Source organism: Danio rerio, chromosome 22 (assembly GCF_049306965.1).
Source record: "Danio rerio strain Tuebingen ecotype United States chromosome 22, GRCz12tu, whole genome shotgun sequence".
Lineage (NCBI taxonomy): Eukaryota > Metazoa > Chordata > Actinopteri > Cypriniformes > Danionidae > Danio > Danio rerio.
Genome location: NC_133197.1, coordinates 23,512,661 through 23,532,025, shown reverse-complemented (window position 1 = coordinate 23,532,025; position 19,365 = coordinate 23,512,661). Strand labels below are relative to the sequence as shown.

Below are 19,365 nucleotides of genomic sequence, written 5' to 3'. Positions count from 1 at the left end.
ATCTAGGAAGTGACCTAATTTACCTGGTGGGCGGTAGATGACAACCACATTTATGTAGAAGGGGTGGATAATGGTGACTGCATGGAATTCAAAGGAGCTGATTGTTGGCAGGGACGGTATCAGAGTAAATTTCCATTCTTTGGAAATTAGTAGTCCAGTCCCACCCCCTCTCCCTGTGTGACGAGGAGTGTGGGAAAAAGAGAAATTAGCAGAAAGAGTAGCATGTGTAGCAGTGTCCTCCGGCCTCAACCAGGTCTCAGTTAGAGCCATGAGATTATAGTCAGAATATGTAGCTATGGAGGTAATAAAATCAGCCTTGTTAACAGCTGATTGACAGTTCCAGAGGCCCACGGAGAGAGAGAGTTGTGAAATAGTAGATACATGTATTGAACGAAGGTTGTAAGGATTACGCCTGCAGCGTACCTCCCGTGTTTTGCGAGTGTTAGTAACAACAGGAATTAGAAAACACATAATAAAAGTGCACTGACAACAAAAAATAAGTGTAAAGTAAAACAATACAGTAAAGTACTCAAGTGCTTTGTCTGTGTCTTTGCTCGGTGGAGTCGCGCAGGTAGAGTCGATGGTCTTTACCCTCGTCGGTCTTCACACGAGGCGGTCTTCACACGAGGCTGCCGCGACCGCTGCCGCGGTGAACTAGTTGTTTATATAACCCCAAAGCACTAGCTGATTGAATTCAGCTGGACACGCCTCGAGAGTCAAAACAAGGGCCGAAACTGAGGCGGACGACGCGAAACCGCGTCTGCGTTCGCTACACAAGCTCTTATAGTAACCAAGGAAACAGTGGCTAAACAACTTCTAGTATTATACACAACTGAAAGCAAGTTTAAATGTCCTACAACTTTACACAAACAGCTGGAAACAAGTCCTCAAACCATACACAACAACTGAAACAAATCTTAAATGTACTTACAGGCTGCTGGTCTAGATGCTGCTAAAGTGCTTCTCCTGCCGACTAATGCTAGCGTGCTCACTATATAGTGGTTACCTGGCGTTTGGACACGCCTCCCGAGTCAAAACAAGGGCCGAAACTGAGGCGGACGACGCGAAACCGCGTCTGCGTTCGCTACACAAGCTCTTATAGTAACCAAGGAAACAGTGGCTAAACAACTTCTAGTATTATACACAACTGAAAGCAAGTTTAAATGTCCTACAACTTTACACAAACAGCTGGAAACAAGTCCTCAAACCATACACAACAACTGAAACAAATCTTAAATGTACTTACAGGCTGCTGGTCTAGATGCTGCTAAAGTGCTTCTCCTAATTGTTTATTAGAATATAAATTCAAAATATAATTGTTTAATAGAATTTTTGTTTAACTTGTAACACAGATTTCTTCATGTAAACAACATGCCCACAATAAACCATCAAGATCCTGGCTTGACAGCCGTATTTATTAAAGAAATTAAAACACAGGCATGTTAATGACATTTAAATTTCAAAACAATCAATGCCAATAAAGAAAACATTGATTTCCATGTTGGATTCTAAGTGAACTGCAAAAAAATGCCAAAATACAGGAATTGCAGATATGGAAAATGAAAAATTATAATAATAAACTATAGAATATAAACTGTTGCACTCATTGTAAAGTTGTATTGCTTTGAGTTGAGAACATTAGTTAAAGAGTAGAAACAATTTTGCTTAATCCTCCTTTACATTCATCCAGTTGCTAAGACTAGGAGTATCCCGCAAGTGCACAGAGACTCCCAAATGCCCGCAAATGAATGATAATTTCTCGCAAACCGGTCATTAAATACATTGCACACCCCTCTCCCCTGCATCTCTCCTAGCTCTTCAGGTAGCCTATGGTAGCCGCTACTCAGATACGTCGCTCACTCCACCCCTGACACCCCTCAAGGGCCTGACACAGACACACACAGACACACACACAACGCGCTGCAGACGTTTTGGCCCCAACGGCCTTCCATACTGGAGCGACTCCCCTCAGATTCAACACGCATGATCACGTTCATCAAATTTGCTTAAACTTAGCGTCCTAAAGTATTACTGTATTTCACAAGGATTCTGACATCTGAAGCATACATTTCGTTGTGTTTAATGAGGAAACACGCTAAACTTGGAGGGTTCATGCTGAAAGGCAGAGTAATGCCCTGTCTCTGACAGCTCGCGACTTCACCAGAGACTTTCTGAGTACATTCACATAAGACACCAATACTCCGATTTTAATATGATTAAGATTATACTCTTATTAAAATTCTACCGTGTAGCCTAAGCAGTGATTTTATTACCTTAAAGCAACACCGAGTCACGAAATGCGGAGGATTTTCTTTCTGTTCGCTATGCGGTATGAACTTACAACAGAAGTCGAAAGTTAAAAATTAAACACCCGAAATTGCATGAAACTTTGGATGGCCTGGTGATGCGACTAATTGTTTTAGTCGAAACTTAGTAGAAACTTGCCTTCAAAAAGTGCTTCCTTGGTCTTATCCACATTTCTTGCATGTTAAACACACGTCCACCACAACAGGAAGTAAAAAAAAAAACTGCGTTAATTGTGTAAAAATTTTTTAACGCGTTAATTATTTAAAATTAACTGCATGCGTTAACGCACTAATTTTGACAGCGCTAATATATATATATATATATATATATATATATATATATATATATATATATATATATATATATACACACACACACACACACACACACACACACAAACACACACACACAAACACACACACACACACAAAACTAACTTTCTAGAGCTCTCTTGCCCAGGGCCCAGGAGCTCCCTTGTCCAAACTCAGTTTGATAATCTAATCCAATAATCCAATGAGTGTGTTTAGTATTTAGACTCAAACAAAAATAGGTCCAACTTTATATTGAGCAGCCTTAAGCAATAAATGCATATTTAAATTGCGTAAATATGTGTTTTTCCATTGTACTAATGATTGATTAAATACATGCATACCCTTTCATTTGGCTTGACAATTAATTTAAGCAGCATTTCCTGAAGATATTTTTGCAGACTACAGTAAATAAATCACACACACTAAAATACACAACTATTAGCATTGCCAAAACTCACACAGCAACCATTTGCAAATAAAGCTGAAGACCTTTGAGTTTTGCATTTCAATGTTTACCAAAAGCCTACATTGAAAGATCCAGTAAATTACATCCAGCTTTAACGGTGAAACAAGAAAAGATAAAAAAAAATTAATGTGAGATAAGAAGGATCATAAGGCCATCCAGTAAACAACAACAATTTAAGCAGTGCAAATTCACAGTTAAATTCATTTTCTGTCATTTTTTTTTTTATCAGTGTCTGTTCTATCAGATTTCTCAAACCTAATTGTCATTTTGCAATGGCAGTTATAGATCTATTTTGCAATGGCTACTAGAGGCTTGAAAGAATTTGCTAATCTTAATTATTGCTAATATCTAATTTAGTATAATATATAAAGTATTTGATTGATGTGAATCAAGAAGAACATTAAACAATAAAAAAAAAAACTGTATAACAGAATTAAGCTGCAGAGTTCAAAGGTGAACACAGCAATTATTTTGTCAACTGCTTATGGTTTCTTGCTCATATGTTACTCAAATATGACTCCATTAAATTTATCTTTATAGCACTTTTACAATGTAGATTGTGTCAAAGCAGCTTAACATAGAAGATTGTAGTAAATTGAAACTGCGTCAGTCCAGTTTTTAGAGTTGAAGTTCAGTTTAGTTAAGTTCAGTGTGGTTTAATCTTCACTGCTGAAAGGTGAAACACTGAAGAGCAAATCCATTTATGCTCAGCTCTACAAGTCCTGAACCATGCAAGCCAGTGGCGACATTGGCGAGGAACAAACTTCACCAATTGACGAAAGTGAAGGAAAAAAACCTTGAGTGAAACCAGGCTCAGTTGGGCCCGACCATTTCTCCTGTGGACAAGCTTCTTGTGCAGAGCTGCAGTCTAGGCATTGGAAGCTGGAGAACGCTACACGTCCATCGTGATGAAGCTGCAGGTGCAAGAGTCACCGGCTGGTGTACAGGTTGGCCCTTCAGGATCAATGCCAAGACTCGTCTGTCAATGGGGTCTTACAGTAGTCACTCTCTTGCTCTCCACTCCTCCATGACCACCACAGCAGCTGCTCAGGATAGAGCCTGGTCCAGGATTATGGAAACCTTGGGAATGATAAAAACAGACTTACATAAGCGCAGATGTCGTTCAAACTATAATGTCTTTTGGGAATTGTTCCCTGCTCAGGTTACCCTAAATCAGGGAGCTCCAAACTTGTTCCTGGAGGTCCGGTGTCCTGCAGATTTTAGCTCCAACCCTAATCAAACACACCTGAACAAGCTTATGAAGGTCTTGCTAGATATACTTAAACACCCAGCCAGGTGTGCTGAGGCAAGTTGGAGCTAAACCCCGCAGGGCACCGGGCCTCCAGGAACGAGATTGGTGACTCCTGCCCTAAATAATGCAGACTAACAATCCTTTAGAGAATTTGAATTTCCAAAAAACAGTTGTGTTTTATGTGAATGCTAATGCTAAGAGATGTGTCTTTAATCTAGATTTAAACTGACAGTGTGTATCTGCTTGCTGAACTTTGCTAGAAAGGCTGTTTCCGAGTTTAGGTGCCAAATATGAGAAAGATCTACCGCCTACAGTGGATTTTGATATTCTGGGAATAATCATTTGTCCAGAATTAATTGAGCGTTGTGGACATGATGGGCTGTACAACACCAGGAGATAAGCAGTTCAGGGCATTGTAGGTAGTCAATAAAAAAATGTATACAATATTTATAAGGGAGCCAATGAAATGATTAAAGAACTGGATTAATATGATCATAATTCTTTGTTCTAGAAAGCACTCTAGCAGCTGCATTTTGAACTAGCTGAAATTTGTTAATTAGGCCAACAGGGCAACCACCTAGTAACGCATTACAATAATCTAGCTGAGAGGTCATGTAAGCATGAATAAGCTTTTCTGCTTCAGTCATTTATAACTTATGTCGAAGTTTGGCAACATTTTAAGATAAAAATGCAGTTTTACATATGCTTAAAATCTAATCTTCAAATGACTGCAATCAAAAATCACCCCCACATTTGTGACTGAACTAAGAATCCATCAAGGGTTAGACAGTGTTCTAGGTTTTTGTGTCTGATTCAAGAGATCTCAGTTTTCTATGATCTTTCTACAGTAATGTGATATTAATTGCTAAAACAATTTTTTTTTAACATTGACCACAGAGAGCTGTGTAAAAATGAACTTCTTTTGACTTTGGTAAATTATTAACTTGGTGATCTCCAGAACAGCAAGAGGTTTAGAAACAGAACAACAGAAAAAAGCTACTTGTGAATTGAGCTCAAAATGAGAGTTCCTGTAAAACTTCTGGGCTTCGTTGTCTGGTTATTGTGCTTGAATTTTGGCCAGTGTAGAGGCAAGTATAACTTTTGGTTCATTTAATTGTATTCAAAGAACTTAATTGATTTGAATATAAATGTTCTATTGTATGCACTTTCCAAAACATTTTGTGTGCACATCCATAAGTTAGTTAAATCTCTGTGTAAAGTGTAGTGTTTATTTGTGTGCCTCAGATTGTCTTCGAAGCGACATTATATATGAAAATATAGTACCAGTTTCAGATGCTTCATATGCTGATGGAAAAACTGCGAAAGTGTTCTGCCAGATAGGTTTTACTGGCATATACATTTTAAAGTGTGAAAACGGAAAATGGAGTGAAAGGGTTGGACGAACATGTAAAAGTAAGAAAGAAAATCAATGTGATCAAATAATTTTTGGGGGATTATTAAACAAATGGCATTATGCTGAGTAAAACGTGTTTGATTTTAATAGAGAAAAAGTGCAGTCATCCAGGGGATGCAGCAAACGCTGATTTTAAACTTTTAGATGGGACAGAGTTTGTTTTTGGAACAACGGTGGTGTATACTTGCAAGAAAGGGTAAACATGTTTTTATTTCTATTGTATGACACACCATCATTTACGTTTTAACTTTCATTGAACTTCTAAAGAGTTTAAAACATGTTGACAGGTATGAAATGACAAGCAGAAGCAATAAGCGTACCTGCACATCTAAAGGATGGGACAATTCCGTCCCTGAGTGTGAGGGTACGTTTTCTTCACTGTTTGCTTTTGATCTTTACTTTTTGCTTTTGAAAATTTACAGATTTGTTTTGTTGAGCGATTGATTTCTACTTTATTTTCTTGTCTAGCTGTGAAATGTCCAGCCATTCTCACAAACAGAGATGTAATTGCATCGGGCAACACAAAGGAAGGGAATTATGGTGAAGTTATTCATTTTGAGTGTGCATCTTCTGAGAAAAAGATAGATGGAAGCAGAGACATTCGCTGCACAGAGACGGGCGACTGGAGTGCCCCGGTTCCAAACTGCATAGGTTCATTCACTTTAGATTTTTTTTTTCTTCTGTGATCACAAGTTTTTGTGCTTTAACACCTTAACAACTTATTTTAAATAAATAAAATAAATAAAAATTATGTTGTTTGTGTATTTGAACCCAGATATAACCTGCACAGCACCTGCATACCGAATGGAGAAGTTAACTCATTTGGTTTAGTTATTAAAAAACTTTTTATTTGTTTGCTTTTGGTTTGACCTTTTTAGTTTTTTTTTTTTTTTTTTTTTTTTTAGTTTTACATTTACAGCAGAACTTCATTAATGCAGTCAGCATACCAATATTTAAATAAGTTGACAAAATGTAATGATATTATTTTATTTTTGTAACATTTCTGGCTGTTTAAGATAGCAATTGAACAAACGCAGTAGTTCTTAAAACATTCAAAATGTGTTTGAAATTCTTATTTTGAGGCTAATTGTATTTATTAAACAGTTTTTTGTTTGTTTGTTATCACTGCTGTATAACTACGTAATCCTTTTACAGCTGTAACTTGTGAGCTAACATCAAACGTTGACGTGAAAAGGGTCGTCCCAGAAGGAAAAACTATTTTCAGAGCTGGAGAAAGAGTGACAATCACCTGCACTGAAAAAACCTGGCTTAAATCAAAAGAAACCAGCAGAAGATTTACATGTCAAGATGATGGGCAGTGGGACTATAATCCTGTTTGTGAAGGTAAGATTATAGAAAAAAAAACACTTCTAGATTTGGTTATTTACTGCATGTTATTTAAAGATCTCAAATCTTATTTCAGTGATTACATGTGAACCTCCATCACGTGACCAACATGTGTCCACCTACTTTTGGAGGACTTGGAAACTGGACGAATCAAAAAATTACGAGTGTGATTCTGGTTATTATAAAAAGGCAGAAGTGGCCACATGCACAAGAGATGGATTGACACCAAAACCTCTGTGTGCTGGTATGTCCTGCTGTTAAACCTCACAATATGTGCAAATGATACAAATAGTTAAATCACCTGTATATCCCAGGGTCAATGGACAGGCATATGGCAACGCACTGGTATGTTGTGGTGTTTTAAGAGACTTTTTTTGTCACTTGTTCCATTGAATGCAGTGATTTTGCAGTGTTTTTTGTATATTCAATTAAATTGTTATATTTATATTATTGCAGAGATTAATTCAAATTAGTATGATGGATATTTGTTTCACAGGAATGTGTGCAAGACCTGATATTCCAAATGCAAAAATTGAAGGAGTTCCAAGACAAAATTACAGTACTGCATCAACACTACGATATAAATGTAATCCGGGATTTGAACCTGAAGAAACTGTTGAAATAACTTGTAATCCCCAGGCTCAATGGACAGGTTTACAGCAATGCACTGGTTTGTAAGATTACTGCTGTTAATTCCACTGAAAGTCAATATAACAGTTTCATTTTTTAAACAGTCTTGAAACTGTTTCCTTGCAGCAAAGCGAGAAGATTGCCATGATCTATCTGTAAAAAATGGGTTTATATATAGTCAATCCTTGAACAAAAAAGAAATCCTTTACTCCTGCAACAAGGGTTACAAACCATTCACTGGAGAATGGTGGAGTTCAGTGACGTGTGTTAAAGGCTCTTGGTCTGATGTTCCTCTGTGCATCCGTGAGTTTAATTATTCTCAGTCTCAGGTGTGAAACAGTACTCAATGTACTCAAACGTGTTTTCTGTTACCTGCCTTTACAGCGGAAGAAGAATGTGGTGCTTTGCCCAGTGTTCAGAATGGAAAACTAAAACTTAAAGATCAAGAAACCGCTGAAGTTGATTGTGATCCAGGATTCATATCAAGTACACCTTCTATAAAATGCATTAGTGGTACATGGGAAACACCAACCTGTAACGGTGAGCTTCTTAAACTGTTATTACATGCTTGAGGAATGAAACCAGTATACAGTGAGCAGAACAACAGAATTTCTGTACAAGCTTCTGTACAAGTCTTTTTGAAGTTTGTAAAATTTTATACATTTATTTACATACAAAACATATGAATACATTTCTATCTCCAATTGTCTCTCTTAAAATGTTTTCTTGAAAGATTGTTACGCATATTTAGCAAATAGTTATTACATTATTAACATTTCGCATGGCATACATTTTACATTTGTACAATCTGTTCTTTTTAATGTTTTATTAGTGTTTTAAATTTAGTACTTATTAATTTTAAGTAATATTAACCTAAGTTGTCAATTGTGAGTTCATATTTTACATTATATATATTTTTATTTTCAGAGGGTGTAAAATGTGGCATTCCTCCATATGTGGGTAATTCAGGCATTACATCTAAACCTAAAGCATTTTATATACATGGATCAAGTGTTACATACACATGCCGAAACCCGTTTGTAATGATTGGGAAAAGTACAGTTTTCTGCAGCAATGGAAAATGGGAAGAAACACCAACATGTGAAGGTGAGATTCTGGTTAATGGTTCATTCAGAACTTTTTCTAGACAAAGCAAACATATCAGAAAAACCCAGATAACCAAAGTCACAGCTTATCTTTAAATGTTTATTATTAAATACGATTCTGAATCCCAGAATTACCATCAGAATTATAACAGTCAAAGTTCATTTGCTCGTACATAACTCTCTTCATTTATTTCAATGTAAATTCTAAGTATGTCTCACTAGTGAACAGGCTGACAGTCTAAAAAGTAATTGGTTGTTTCTGAACAAAAGTCAACATGCTGTACTCAACTCTGCATATTGAAGCCTTCATTTCCTCTCCTTATTCACATCCATTAAAAAAGTTAACTTTAGGGCTGCCACAGACTCTTTTTATATAGATGTATTTATTGAATAATTTATTGATTATTTTACTAATCTTAAAAAAAAATTGGTTACACTTTGCAATAAGGTTCATTAGTTAATGTTAATTAATGCATTTACTAACATGAACAAACAATGAACAATACATCTACTACTTTATTTGTTTAAAATACAGTAGTTCATTGTTAGTTCATGTTAACTCATGGTGCATTCAATAATGTTAACAAGCATGAACTTGGATGTTAATAATGCATTAGTAAATGTTCAATTATGATTAATAAATGCTGTACATGTGTTGTTCATGATTAGTTCATGTTAGTAAATGCATTAACTAATGAACCTTATTGTAAAGTGTTCCAAAAAAAATTATTATTATTTATTATTAATTTTATAATAAAAATCGAAAATTATAGAAATTGCATCCAATAATCTTTTCTTTGATGCATTTTGATTATATCCGCAACATAAAAGTTATTAAAAAAATTGCATAAAATTGTAGAATAATGTGGCAATTTTTCTAATGTTATAGCTTTATTCCAAAATGGATTCAAATCTAAATTCTACAAACAATACTCCACAACGACTATGTGAAAGATGTTTCTTTGAAATCTTTGCATATGTATTAAAAATACATTATGCAAAAAATAAAAATTATATATTCACAGCCTTTGAACTTATTACTTTGTTGAATTACCTTAAGGCACAAGTTACAGTCTCAAGTCTTTTGTATATGTGCTTTAGTATGATGCTACAACCCCAGCACTACTTTCAAACAACTATTGAGTGAATTGAGAACAAAATTAGGGTGATTTCACACCTGCCTTATTTAGTTCGGTGAATGCAGCAATCGTACTCGAGTGCGCACCAAAAGCGAACCAAAAAAGCTTACCGAGACCTGTTTGACGAGGTGGTCTCGATACACTTTTAAAAAAAAGCGACATTTTGTGTCTGTTGCTTTGTTTACTGTTAATTGTCATTTTCCCGCACGAGAATTCTGACCAATCAACAAGCAGTTTAGGAACTATGTTCAACAACATCTGGCCAATGAGAGATGTGGATTTTGTCAGATGACTGCATTTTGGTTCTTTTCAACTGGTTCGGAACTAAAGCAATCAGTGTGGTGGGAAAACGACCCAAAGACGGCAGAAAATGCAACAATGCATCATTTATTGGCCTTGCATTTGCCGGACCAAATTAAACGAACTACAGATGTAAAAGCACACTTAGTTATTCCAATTTAGCAGACTTGTATCCCAGTATATAGAATGCCACAAATCAATTGAGTTATACTAAAGTACATAATAATTAATTGCATCCAGCATAACATATGCATGTCGAAACCTGTTCTTCTTCATGGGAACTCCAATGTGTGTCTTGAGCAAAACATACAGTATGGGAGATTGATTGGCGTTCAGCATGTCAGTGCAATGCTCGCGGACAGCTCATGCTCTCACTGTGTGGACATGGCTGTTGCGCAGCTGAGATCGTGGCTTTCTAGCCACCCCTGTTGCTCCCTGTGAAAGCTTTTAGCACGTGGGCAGATCTGAGGATCACAGTGGGGGTTTATCCTCTGGGTTGCCTCTGGGCCCGCGGACCCCCCACTCATCCACGTCACGCCCTATCCAAGCTGCGAGTGGTTGTGTCGGTTCATCACCCGGGATGCCCGAGCCTCCGCTTGATTACACTAGAGATCAGACGCCCATCGCGCCTTCGGAGGATGAGCTGTCATGCTCAGATGACAGATCAGGTACACAATGCAATGCATCGTCATGGTTTTCGAGTCATACATGATGGCTGCGCTTCCAGGGGCCTTGCTTCGGTGGTGTGGTTGGAGATGGCTTGTCCCCCAGTCTCTCCGCCGGTCTGACCAGATGAGATGTGCGACTGATATAAGATTAATCTTCTCAGTCTCCATCCCCTTCTTCCCAGGGGGGCACAGCAAGCATGCAGGCATGTAGGACATTATTCTCCTGTGTGCTTCTGCCTTTTCCTTTGCACTTTTTCCGCTATTCCTCAGGTGGTGGGACCGCCACCTGGAGGGGTAAGTTGACACCCTCCAAGGTGGATGGGTTATCTGTGTCTCACGGCAACAGCCCTCACCGCTGCAGGCCATGCTGATTCAGCCGTCCACCAAGTAACCACCTGGCTGTGCTGCACTAGGGTAGTTCTTTCTTAGGGAGGATGCGTGGAGGATGCTCTGTGCCTCTGCATGAGCATCTTTATTTTTTGATTATTTATTGACTGGCTCATTTTTTTAGTCTTGAACTAGTCAATTATGCACAGGGACCTGGTGCTCTGGGACCTCTGATTGTTGATGTTTCGGGTCAGCCGAGAAAGAGCAAGCTCTCCCCTGGGCAGAGAGCACATTCTATTAAGAGCGCACCAGGCTAGTGCTGCCCTGTCCGATCAATTCAGCAGTTACACTTGGACTTAGTGGTCCTGGGGCATTTGTAGCCGCTATCATGCCACTCAAATTGTTCATGAGACCACTTCAGCGATGGCTTCGCAAGTGGGTCCCCAGATGAGCATAGCACACGGCGTCGCACTGGGTGATCGCGTTAGCGATTCCATATGCTTACTTCAGCCATGGAGTGTTCCCCATGTATTTCCTACCTGCTAGCCAGTTTATTATATGTAACACTCCACCTTCATAGGGCTAGTCCATATGTTCTTTCTGCCATCTAGCCTTCCCTTATGGGTAGCAGGTGGCCTCGGCAGCATCCTCACCCTTCAGGGTCTACCACGGTTTCCCAAAGTACTGGTATAATTCTAAAATACCTAGATTATATTAGCTAGGTAAAAGCACATTTATGACCCCGATCTAAATTCTTCTAAATTATTCCCATGTAATGGTAAATAAAGGAGCTAGGGGACATTGAAAGGTTGCATCTTTGGTAATGCTTGTGCGCTTACGCTACACTTGGCAAACTTCATCAGGGGCAAGACTTGCGTAGCTATTGTGGCGTTTTCCATACACAGTCCCATGTGTCTTTCTTAAGTCGGACTTCCTATGAAGACGAATGTCTCAGTTACAAACATAACCCACATGATCTGAATAGGGAACGGAGACGTGTGCCTCTGATGCCACAGCAGTCTCCAGCTGATAGCTGAGTGATCGGCTCTACAGCAATCTAAATGGTTGCTTCACAGGAGCCAGTTGATATAGTCTGTTAATGACTAATCGCTGACACCTGTGGAGATGAGCTCTGCCAACTCATTTGACATTTCATTGGCTCGTTCTCTTACTATACAGAAGGATTGATCGTCTAGCAATCTCCCATATATCTTTCTCAAGATACACATCTCCATTCCCTCTTCGGGTAACATTGGTTACATTCGTAACCGAGATGTTCTCAATTAAAGTGAAAAGTTCCGTTTTTTCTACTGCTCTGGACTTTAAGAAATACCAACATGTAAAGGTTATTTTTAATAAACCCTTTAAAAAGTATAAATGCCATTTATGAAAATCAAAAGACAAATATTTTTAAGCGAGGGAAAATGTTGTGATTATGACAATAACAACTAAATCATTTTTTGATGACCAGTGAAAAAGGAGTATTTAATTTTACTACATCTGTGCTAATATGCTAAATATCTTTAAATGTGGCCTATTTTAGCTGTAATAAACTTTTAATATTGTGTCCACTCATTCTGTGTTCACTGTTTTAATCAAATCAGATCAAAATTAAATTGATTCAATGCCACAATGATGCAAGTTTCTCTCCCACAAACAGGTCATCTCATCTGCTTAAAGCCAAAAAGGCACTTTTCTCTTATGTTTACTTTTGAAACACTATTGGTTGTGTTTAAGGAAAGATTTAGGTCAGTGTTTCACTGGTCTACATGATCTGTATAACAAGCCCACCGTCTCTGGACATATAGACGCACTTGTATCTGAAAACATATCCTAAGTAATATATTTTAGACATGCAAAAATGTAGACAGTGCCTTCTAGTGAATTTGTCATCTGAAACATGCAGCAAAACATACCAAAAGCAACGTATTTTACAATTCACAAAAATATAAACTGAAGAACATTTCCTATAAGCCTGGGCTGGTTAATTATTGAAAATGCTAAACTAGATACAGGTATTGCTATTGAAAATATCAAAGATGACACTAAAATATTTCTAAATATGATAAATGAATCGAAATTCATCTAGCTAAATAATAAAATTAATGTCATTCAGTTTCTCCCCACACATTTTTTTTCCTAGGACAAGTTGTGCATATTATTATTAAAGATAATACTATATATATATATATATATATATATATATATATATATATATATATATATATATATATATATATAATACATTTATAATTTTGTATTTACTTCATCCATTAGCAAGGTGTCTTAGGCCACATGAGAATTATATGGTACTGGCAACTGATAAAGACACATACCAGGATAAAGAAATTCTGAACTACCAATGCATGAAGCCATATGATAAAATTCCAGAAGGAGAGTGGATCTGTGAAAATGGAAAATGGACTGGAGACTTTGTCTGCACAAGTAAGTCACTTAAAATGTTTTGGATATAAACTCTATGAATGTACTCACACAGCCAGAGGTCAAAAGAGTACCGGCAATTTTTACACAAGATTTGATAATTTGTGCAGCAAAATGTTTTAATTAAGTCATAATTCAAAAATCAGCACAAAATAGTGAAGGGGCAACACTCTAAAACACCAAAAGTGTAAAATAAACTTGTGGTCTTCAGGGTCAAACATGATCGCCATAGGAAATTAATGGGAAATAATCAAAATAAGAACATTTAGACAATATTTTGTTTGCACAATCAACAAATCTACTATGGTGCTGAAAAAGGTGCACAGGAGTGAAGGAATGATACTCTTAAGTGTGAAATACACACACATATACAGGGCATGGAATCTTGTGGTGATTCGAAAGGTGGTTAAAGATCATGACTGTAACACATTAACACATATCTCAGATGCTTGTTTATAGTATAGTATGTTGCTGCTGTAGCTTTTAAATTCAGAGAAAACTCAAACCCCTTCGGGCCCTGTCATATATGATATGAAACGACAACATAATTTGTTGCTATTTTCAGATCAGCACAACCCTAATTTTCATATTTTGCACCACGTTATTGAAATAGCAAATCTATTTGCACCACTTAGTGGACTGTGGGTGTGCAGGTCTATAAAGGAGGCGTGTCAAGGCGCATTGTTGGCACGTTGCAATTCTGAGAAACTAAAATAGACTACGCCATCGACCAAGTAAAAGCTGGTCTAAAGTCCAGCACAGAGAGCAATACAAACAGCAATACACAGTATCTTTATATAAGAAAAAATAAAGGGTTAAAGTGTCATAAAAATTATTATTTACTACTGCTTTCTTTATGTCGAGGGGCTTTTTTTCAGTTTATTCATGACAATTTGCATTTTTATTATATTGTTATTATTATTATTATTATTATTATTATTAGCAGTATTATTTATTATTTGAATATTTATATAAGTTTTAATAAAAACTAGTTTAGATTTGTCCACCTGTCGGGTTTTGGGGTTTTGGAGTTTTGGGTTTCATTTATTTGTTTGCTCGAAATTAAAACTGAATTTAGAAATATTTATAGAAATATAAATTTCTGTTTCCTCATCCGAGGAAATAAAGGAGTAAAGTGAAGCATAAAAATAAAGTAAAGAGAAAGTAAGGACGCCAAATGGAGGAGGCTCGTTCTTTATCCTCGTGCTGCAGATGGTCTGTTCAACTGTTTTCTCACTAGTGAAGTGTTCAGCTTTTCCATTTACAAAGTCCACCATGTAAATAGCCAATGCGCCATGGCGTAATGCAGCTGACTCTTAAAGGAAATGGGAGATGAGACTCTGATTGGTTTAATGCATGTTATACTCAAAACACACACATAACTCATTAAGAGAATAAACAAAGTCCTGTTAGACTATGCATCACAGCGCAAACTGTATTTTTCTGTCCTTAAAACAGCAAAAGTGGACACTTAGAACATGCCCTTAATGATTTTGCACCCTGCGCTTTAGACTGTGCCTATACTGTAAAGCCCAAAAAGTTAAGGTAACTCAAACCATTTGAGAAGACCAATTGCAACATCTATTTGAGTTCAAAAACTAATCCTAATGAGAACTGTGAACTTAATTTAAATAAACTTACTCCATTTAAGTTGAAGTAATGATGTATTTAATTAACTCATTAACCTTCAACACTGAGTTCAAAACTTTTTTAAATTAGTAGAATTAATTTTCACTAAATTTTGAGTTAACTACACTCACTTCATTTGATAAAGTTGACTGAAAATTTTACAGTGTAGATACTTAAAATAGAGCCCTTCGTTTGTAGTCTGATTCTGAAACATCTCAGTTTGAAGGGCTAAATAGCCTGTTACATTCCCCCTACACTTCCAATCTAAAGAGAATTGGGAACCCCTACCCCAGGGGCGGACTGGGACTAAAAATGAGCCCTGGCACTGTAGCCACAACAGCCCACATTACCACACCGACCCAGCCCCATCCACGGACACGCACATTCACTACTTATATTGTTGTATAGATGGTGAAATAATGTAAGCAGTACCATATTTTACGCAGCGGATGTCCTCCAAGCTGCAACCCATCATTGGGAAACCCCTATACACACACATTCACATACATGCACCACAGACAATTAGGCCTACCCAATTCACCTATAGCAAATGTGTATGGACTGTAAATGAATGTGTAAGGGAAACCAGGAGGAAACCCACGCGAACATGCAAACTCCACACAGAAACACCAACTGACCCATCCGATTGTTGAACCATTGACCTTCTTGCTGTCGGCATTGTCCTTATGAAACTATTTTAGTTAATTTTTTGCATTTGGCAGCGATTTTAGAGCAATTTTTGGCTTTCTCTGGGCTTTTCGGCACCGCCTTTCCTTTTTTTACGGTCCATCTCTGACAATTAGCTTGTGTTGCACTTACTGTTTGTTTGACATTCTCGCCAAATTTTGATTATGTCCACGTAACCTCTGATTGGGTCGGCCCATCTCGAAACCAGTCGGCTATTGCCGATTGGGCCAATGCTTAACATTTATTATCATTATTATTATTATTATCATCATCATCATCATCATAATATTCACATCTTGCAAGAGATAAAAGCTGCCTGCATGTAAAAACAATACATATAAAAAACGTTATTAAAAAAAATAGCATACCGGCCCACATTTAAAAAATGGTCCGGCCCTTCTGGCATTTGCCAGAATTGGCAGATGGCCAGTCCGCCCCTTCCCTACCCCTTCACTTGAATGCACAAAACAATGGGGATAAGAAGAGCTAAGGGGCTAAGGGGTAAAATTAAGATTGGGCCTAACAATGATAAGCACGGTCAACAGCAGGAATATTGCTCAATGTCACTTGACATGGTTCCAAGTGCATTTTCATTCTGTTCATTTATTACATAACAAATGAGGGTTTATGCAAATAATCACCAAGTGCCTTAAATTTGACAAGTTTCATCCGAGTATTTAGATGTGCGCATTAAGCTAAAAGATGACTTTACATCTACATGTTCTGCTCCATCTCAGAGATTGATTGCATGCATAGAATAGCATGAGTTCCCTTTCATGATTTAAAAACAATGAATGAAGCACATCTCATGCTGCAAAAGTCACATACTGTAGCATGATTTCACTGACTTCCATGGTAAACTGAGCTTTGAGGAAGAATGAATGTGGACTTCTGTTGTATGACGCATATTCAATGTTTTATTTCAATTAATTTTTCATAATCATTGGAGACCAAAATCGAAGTCGGAATTGAATTTGGATTACCTGCCCCTGAACAGGTAAATCCAGCTAGTCATAACGCCAATATTCTGTGCTCATGTTTCTTTCTTTCTATTCTTTTTCATGTTGCCATTTTATCTGACAGGCATCGTAGTAGAGTAACACTGCGATTAACATGAAAAATCAAGTGGCTAAAGGAACTACGCAAAATGATCAAGACAGATTTTTTTCTGTTATCAAAGCTTGCACACTGTAAATTTACTTTAGATGTAACTTGTGTAGTAGCAAAATAGCCAGTGAACTATCAGAAAACTTGAAGATGACAGGTGAGCTGAGCTAATTTAAATGCAAAGCCTTGAGACCCAGAGAAACAAACTAATCTTTATAGAATTTAATAGATGCATTATAGTTTTATATTGTTGGAGATGACACAGTTTGCATACATTTATGAATTATGTGTTAGAGAATCAATATGTAACATTTGAATTGTATTAAACTTCCCATGACTATACTTGAAGGCTATAGCATCAATCTTTTTTGTTTTATTTTTATTTTGACTTACTCTCACATCCTGAATATTTACATCATATGCATATTGCAGACCTTCATGTCTGCTTCTGTCTGAAAATAGGCAACGTAATTTTTCCAGAAATGATTTACTTATTTCCCTGAGGAGTGCACAAGTTGATCGGAGGAGCACCACGGCTAATACAGAGAGCTTGTTGGACAGTAAGAAGTGGGGCAGGTTTTACGAAGGGTCACACAGTTCAGATATGAGGGCTTTTTAGTGGTCTGTTTATGCTCAGATCTTTATTTTTGCAACTGAAATAAATGCTGAAACAAACTGAAATGTTAGCTGGGTATGACAAATGGGTGAATTATGTGTAAAACACAATATTCAAATGTTTTAATATCATAAAGAATACATGTACACTAAATATTCACAAAAATAAAGTGGGCTCTAATTAACACAAAATGGATTAAAATGTTTCTGTTGTAAATTGTTTAGGTGACATCTGCCCACCTCCTCCTTATATTGAAAATGGAAGTCATTTTAGTAGGAATCCAGATGATAAAATGCCTACTGAGGTATACTATGAATGCCAGGCTTACTATGTGCTGAGTGAGAGAAAGCAATATTACAGGTGTGAAAACGGGAGATGGGAAACCCCTCCGAAATGTCTGAGTGAGTCGTTCTTTTCCAGATGATTCTCTTGAAATACTCAAATCATGAAGTGAACCTAATGTTTGATCAGTTTTATTTTGTCTCTGTCACAGAGCCTTGTCAAGTTACACAAGATATTCTTGAAGCACACAACATGAGACCCGATCAACAAACAGGCTATATAAAGCATGGTGACTATGTTGACTATTATTGCCAGCATAGATTGATTGTTAGGACAGGACACTACAAGAAAGCAACATGTTCTGATGGGAAGTTGGAAATTGAATCATGTGAGTAGATGTGTTTGTGTATTATCAGATGTACAGGAATTAGCTGAGGTCATCAGATGTGCCTATGGCTAATCTACAGTCATATTTACCAACCTGATAATATTGAGGCTCATTTAATAAGCCTGTTTTCTTGAGGTTTGATTTGATGACCCTGATGCATTAATTGCATTTTTGTTGCGCTGTTCTCATCACTCTCAACTGTTTCAACTCTTCTCTGATTGTTGGCTATCTGATCTTCTCTGCTCTCTCACTCTGTGCTTGATAATTGTTCATTGTCTCAAGCTTCATGTGCAAAGGCAAAAGCATACTCGTCATTGCCTTCTTGTGCATTGGCTCACATCAGTTCTGCACGCAGAGGTCAGCATATTTTCTGTTGCTGTTTTTTCCTGGAGGGTTATTTTCTGTTTGGTTCAGTCATGCAGCACCCAGAAGAAAGCTGACTATCCGAGTGCTTTATTTCCCTTTATTAATAAATACTATTTCTGTGATTTATCCCTTGTGTTGGGTCACTTTGAGAACACTGGCAAAGATATTCCTTCAAATCATCCTTCTCAATCCAACATAGATATCATTAAAGGATGATTACACTAAAGAATTAAAAATTCATCCAGGATGTTCATGTCTTGATTTAGTTGAGAACAAATAAAATAAAAAAAAAATTGAAAACATTACAAGATTTTTTAGAATTACTATATAGTGAATTTCAGTGGGGGCCAATGGGCTTAAGCAGGAAGGGTCTAAGCAGTCGCTTTGACTCGTTATATATTAGTCATTACATTGGTCCCACTTTATATTAAGTGTCCTTGACTACTATGTACTGTACTTACATCAAAAAATAATTACAATGTACTTACTGTGTTTATAATGTATTTGAGAACACTTGTGGTGCTTTTGAGTTGGGATAGAGGTTGGGTTATGGACAGGTTTTGTGGCATGGGTAGGTTTAA

General features: G+C 37.1%; 1 protein-coding gene across 3 annotated transcripts; it reads left to right on the top strand.

The window, feature by feature from the left end:
- Positions 1 to 5,325: 5,325 nt before the first annotated feature.
- On the top strand, positions 5,326 to 18,910 carry cfhl1 (complement factor H like 1). 3 transcript variants are annotated; one of them, NM_001037703.2, is made up of 14 exons: positions 5,326 to 5,424; positions 5,582 to 5,749; positions 5,841 to 5,946; positions 6,038 to 6,114; positions 6,219 to 6,401; positions 6,906 to 7,094; positions 7,174 to 7,341; positions 7,594 to 7,767; positions 7,854 to 8,030; positions 8,112 to 8,267; positions 8,655 to 8,834; positions 13,545 to 13,712; positions 17,973 to 18,149; positions 18,242 to 18,910. In NM_001037703.2, the coding sequence occupies exons 1-14, from the start codon at positions 5,355 to 5,357 to the stop codon at positions 18,424 to 18,426; spliced, it is 2,178 nt and encodes a 725-aa protein (NP_001032792.2). In that variant the 5' UTR covers positions 5,326 to 5,354; the 3' UTR covers positions 18,427 to 18,910. The 3 variants fall into 3 exon arrangements, with proteins under 3 accessions (NP_001032792.2, XP_073792798.1, XP_073792799.1); XM_073936697.1 differs by lacking the exon at positions 13,545 to 13,712; XM_073936698.1 differs by lacking the exons at positions 5,326 to 5,424; positions 5,582 to 5,749; positions 5,841 to 5,946; ... (1 more) ...; positions 6,219 to 6,401; positions 6,906 to 7,094 and having other exon boundaries at positions 7,309 to 7,442; positions 7,554 to 7,767.
- Positions 18,911 to 19,365: the final 455 nt, after the last annotated feature.

What these genes read in the sequence shown, in the direction of transcription:
- cfhl1 (NM_001037703.2), top strand. Translation starts at nt 5,355, where the DNA reads ATGAGAGTTCCTGTAAAACTTCTGGGCTTCGTTGTCTGGTTATTGTGC. An exon ending in GAATTTTGGCCAGTGTAGAG is followed by an intron (nt 5,425 to 5,581) that starts GCAAGTATAACT and finishes TGTGTGCCTCAG; the next exon opens with ATTGTCTTCGAAGCGACATT. An exon ending in GGAAACACCAACCTGTAACG is followed by an intron (nt 8,268 to 8,654) that starts GTGAGCTTCTTA and finishes TTTTATTTTCAG; the next exon opens with AGGGTGTAAAATGTGGCATT.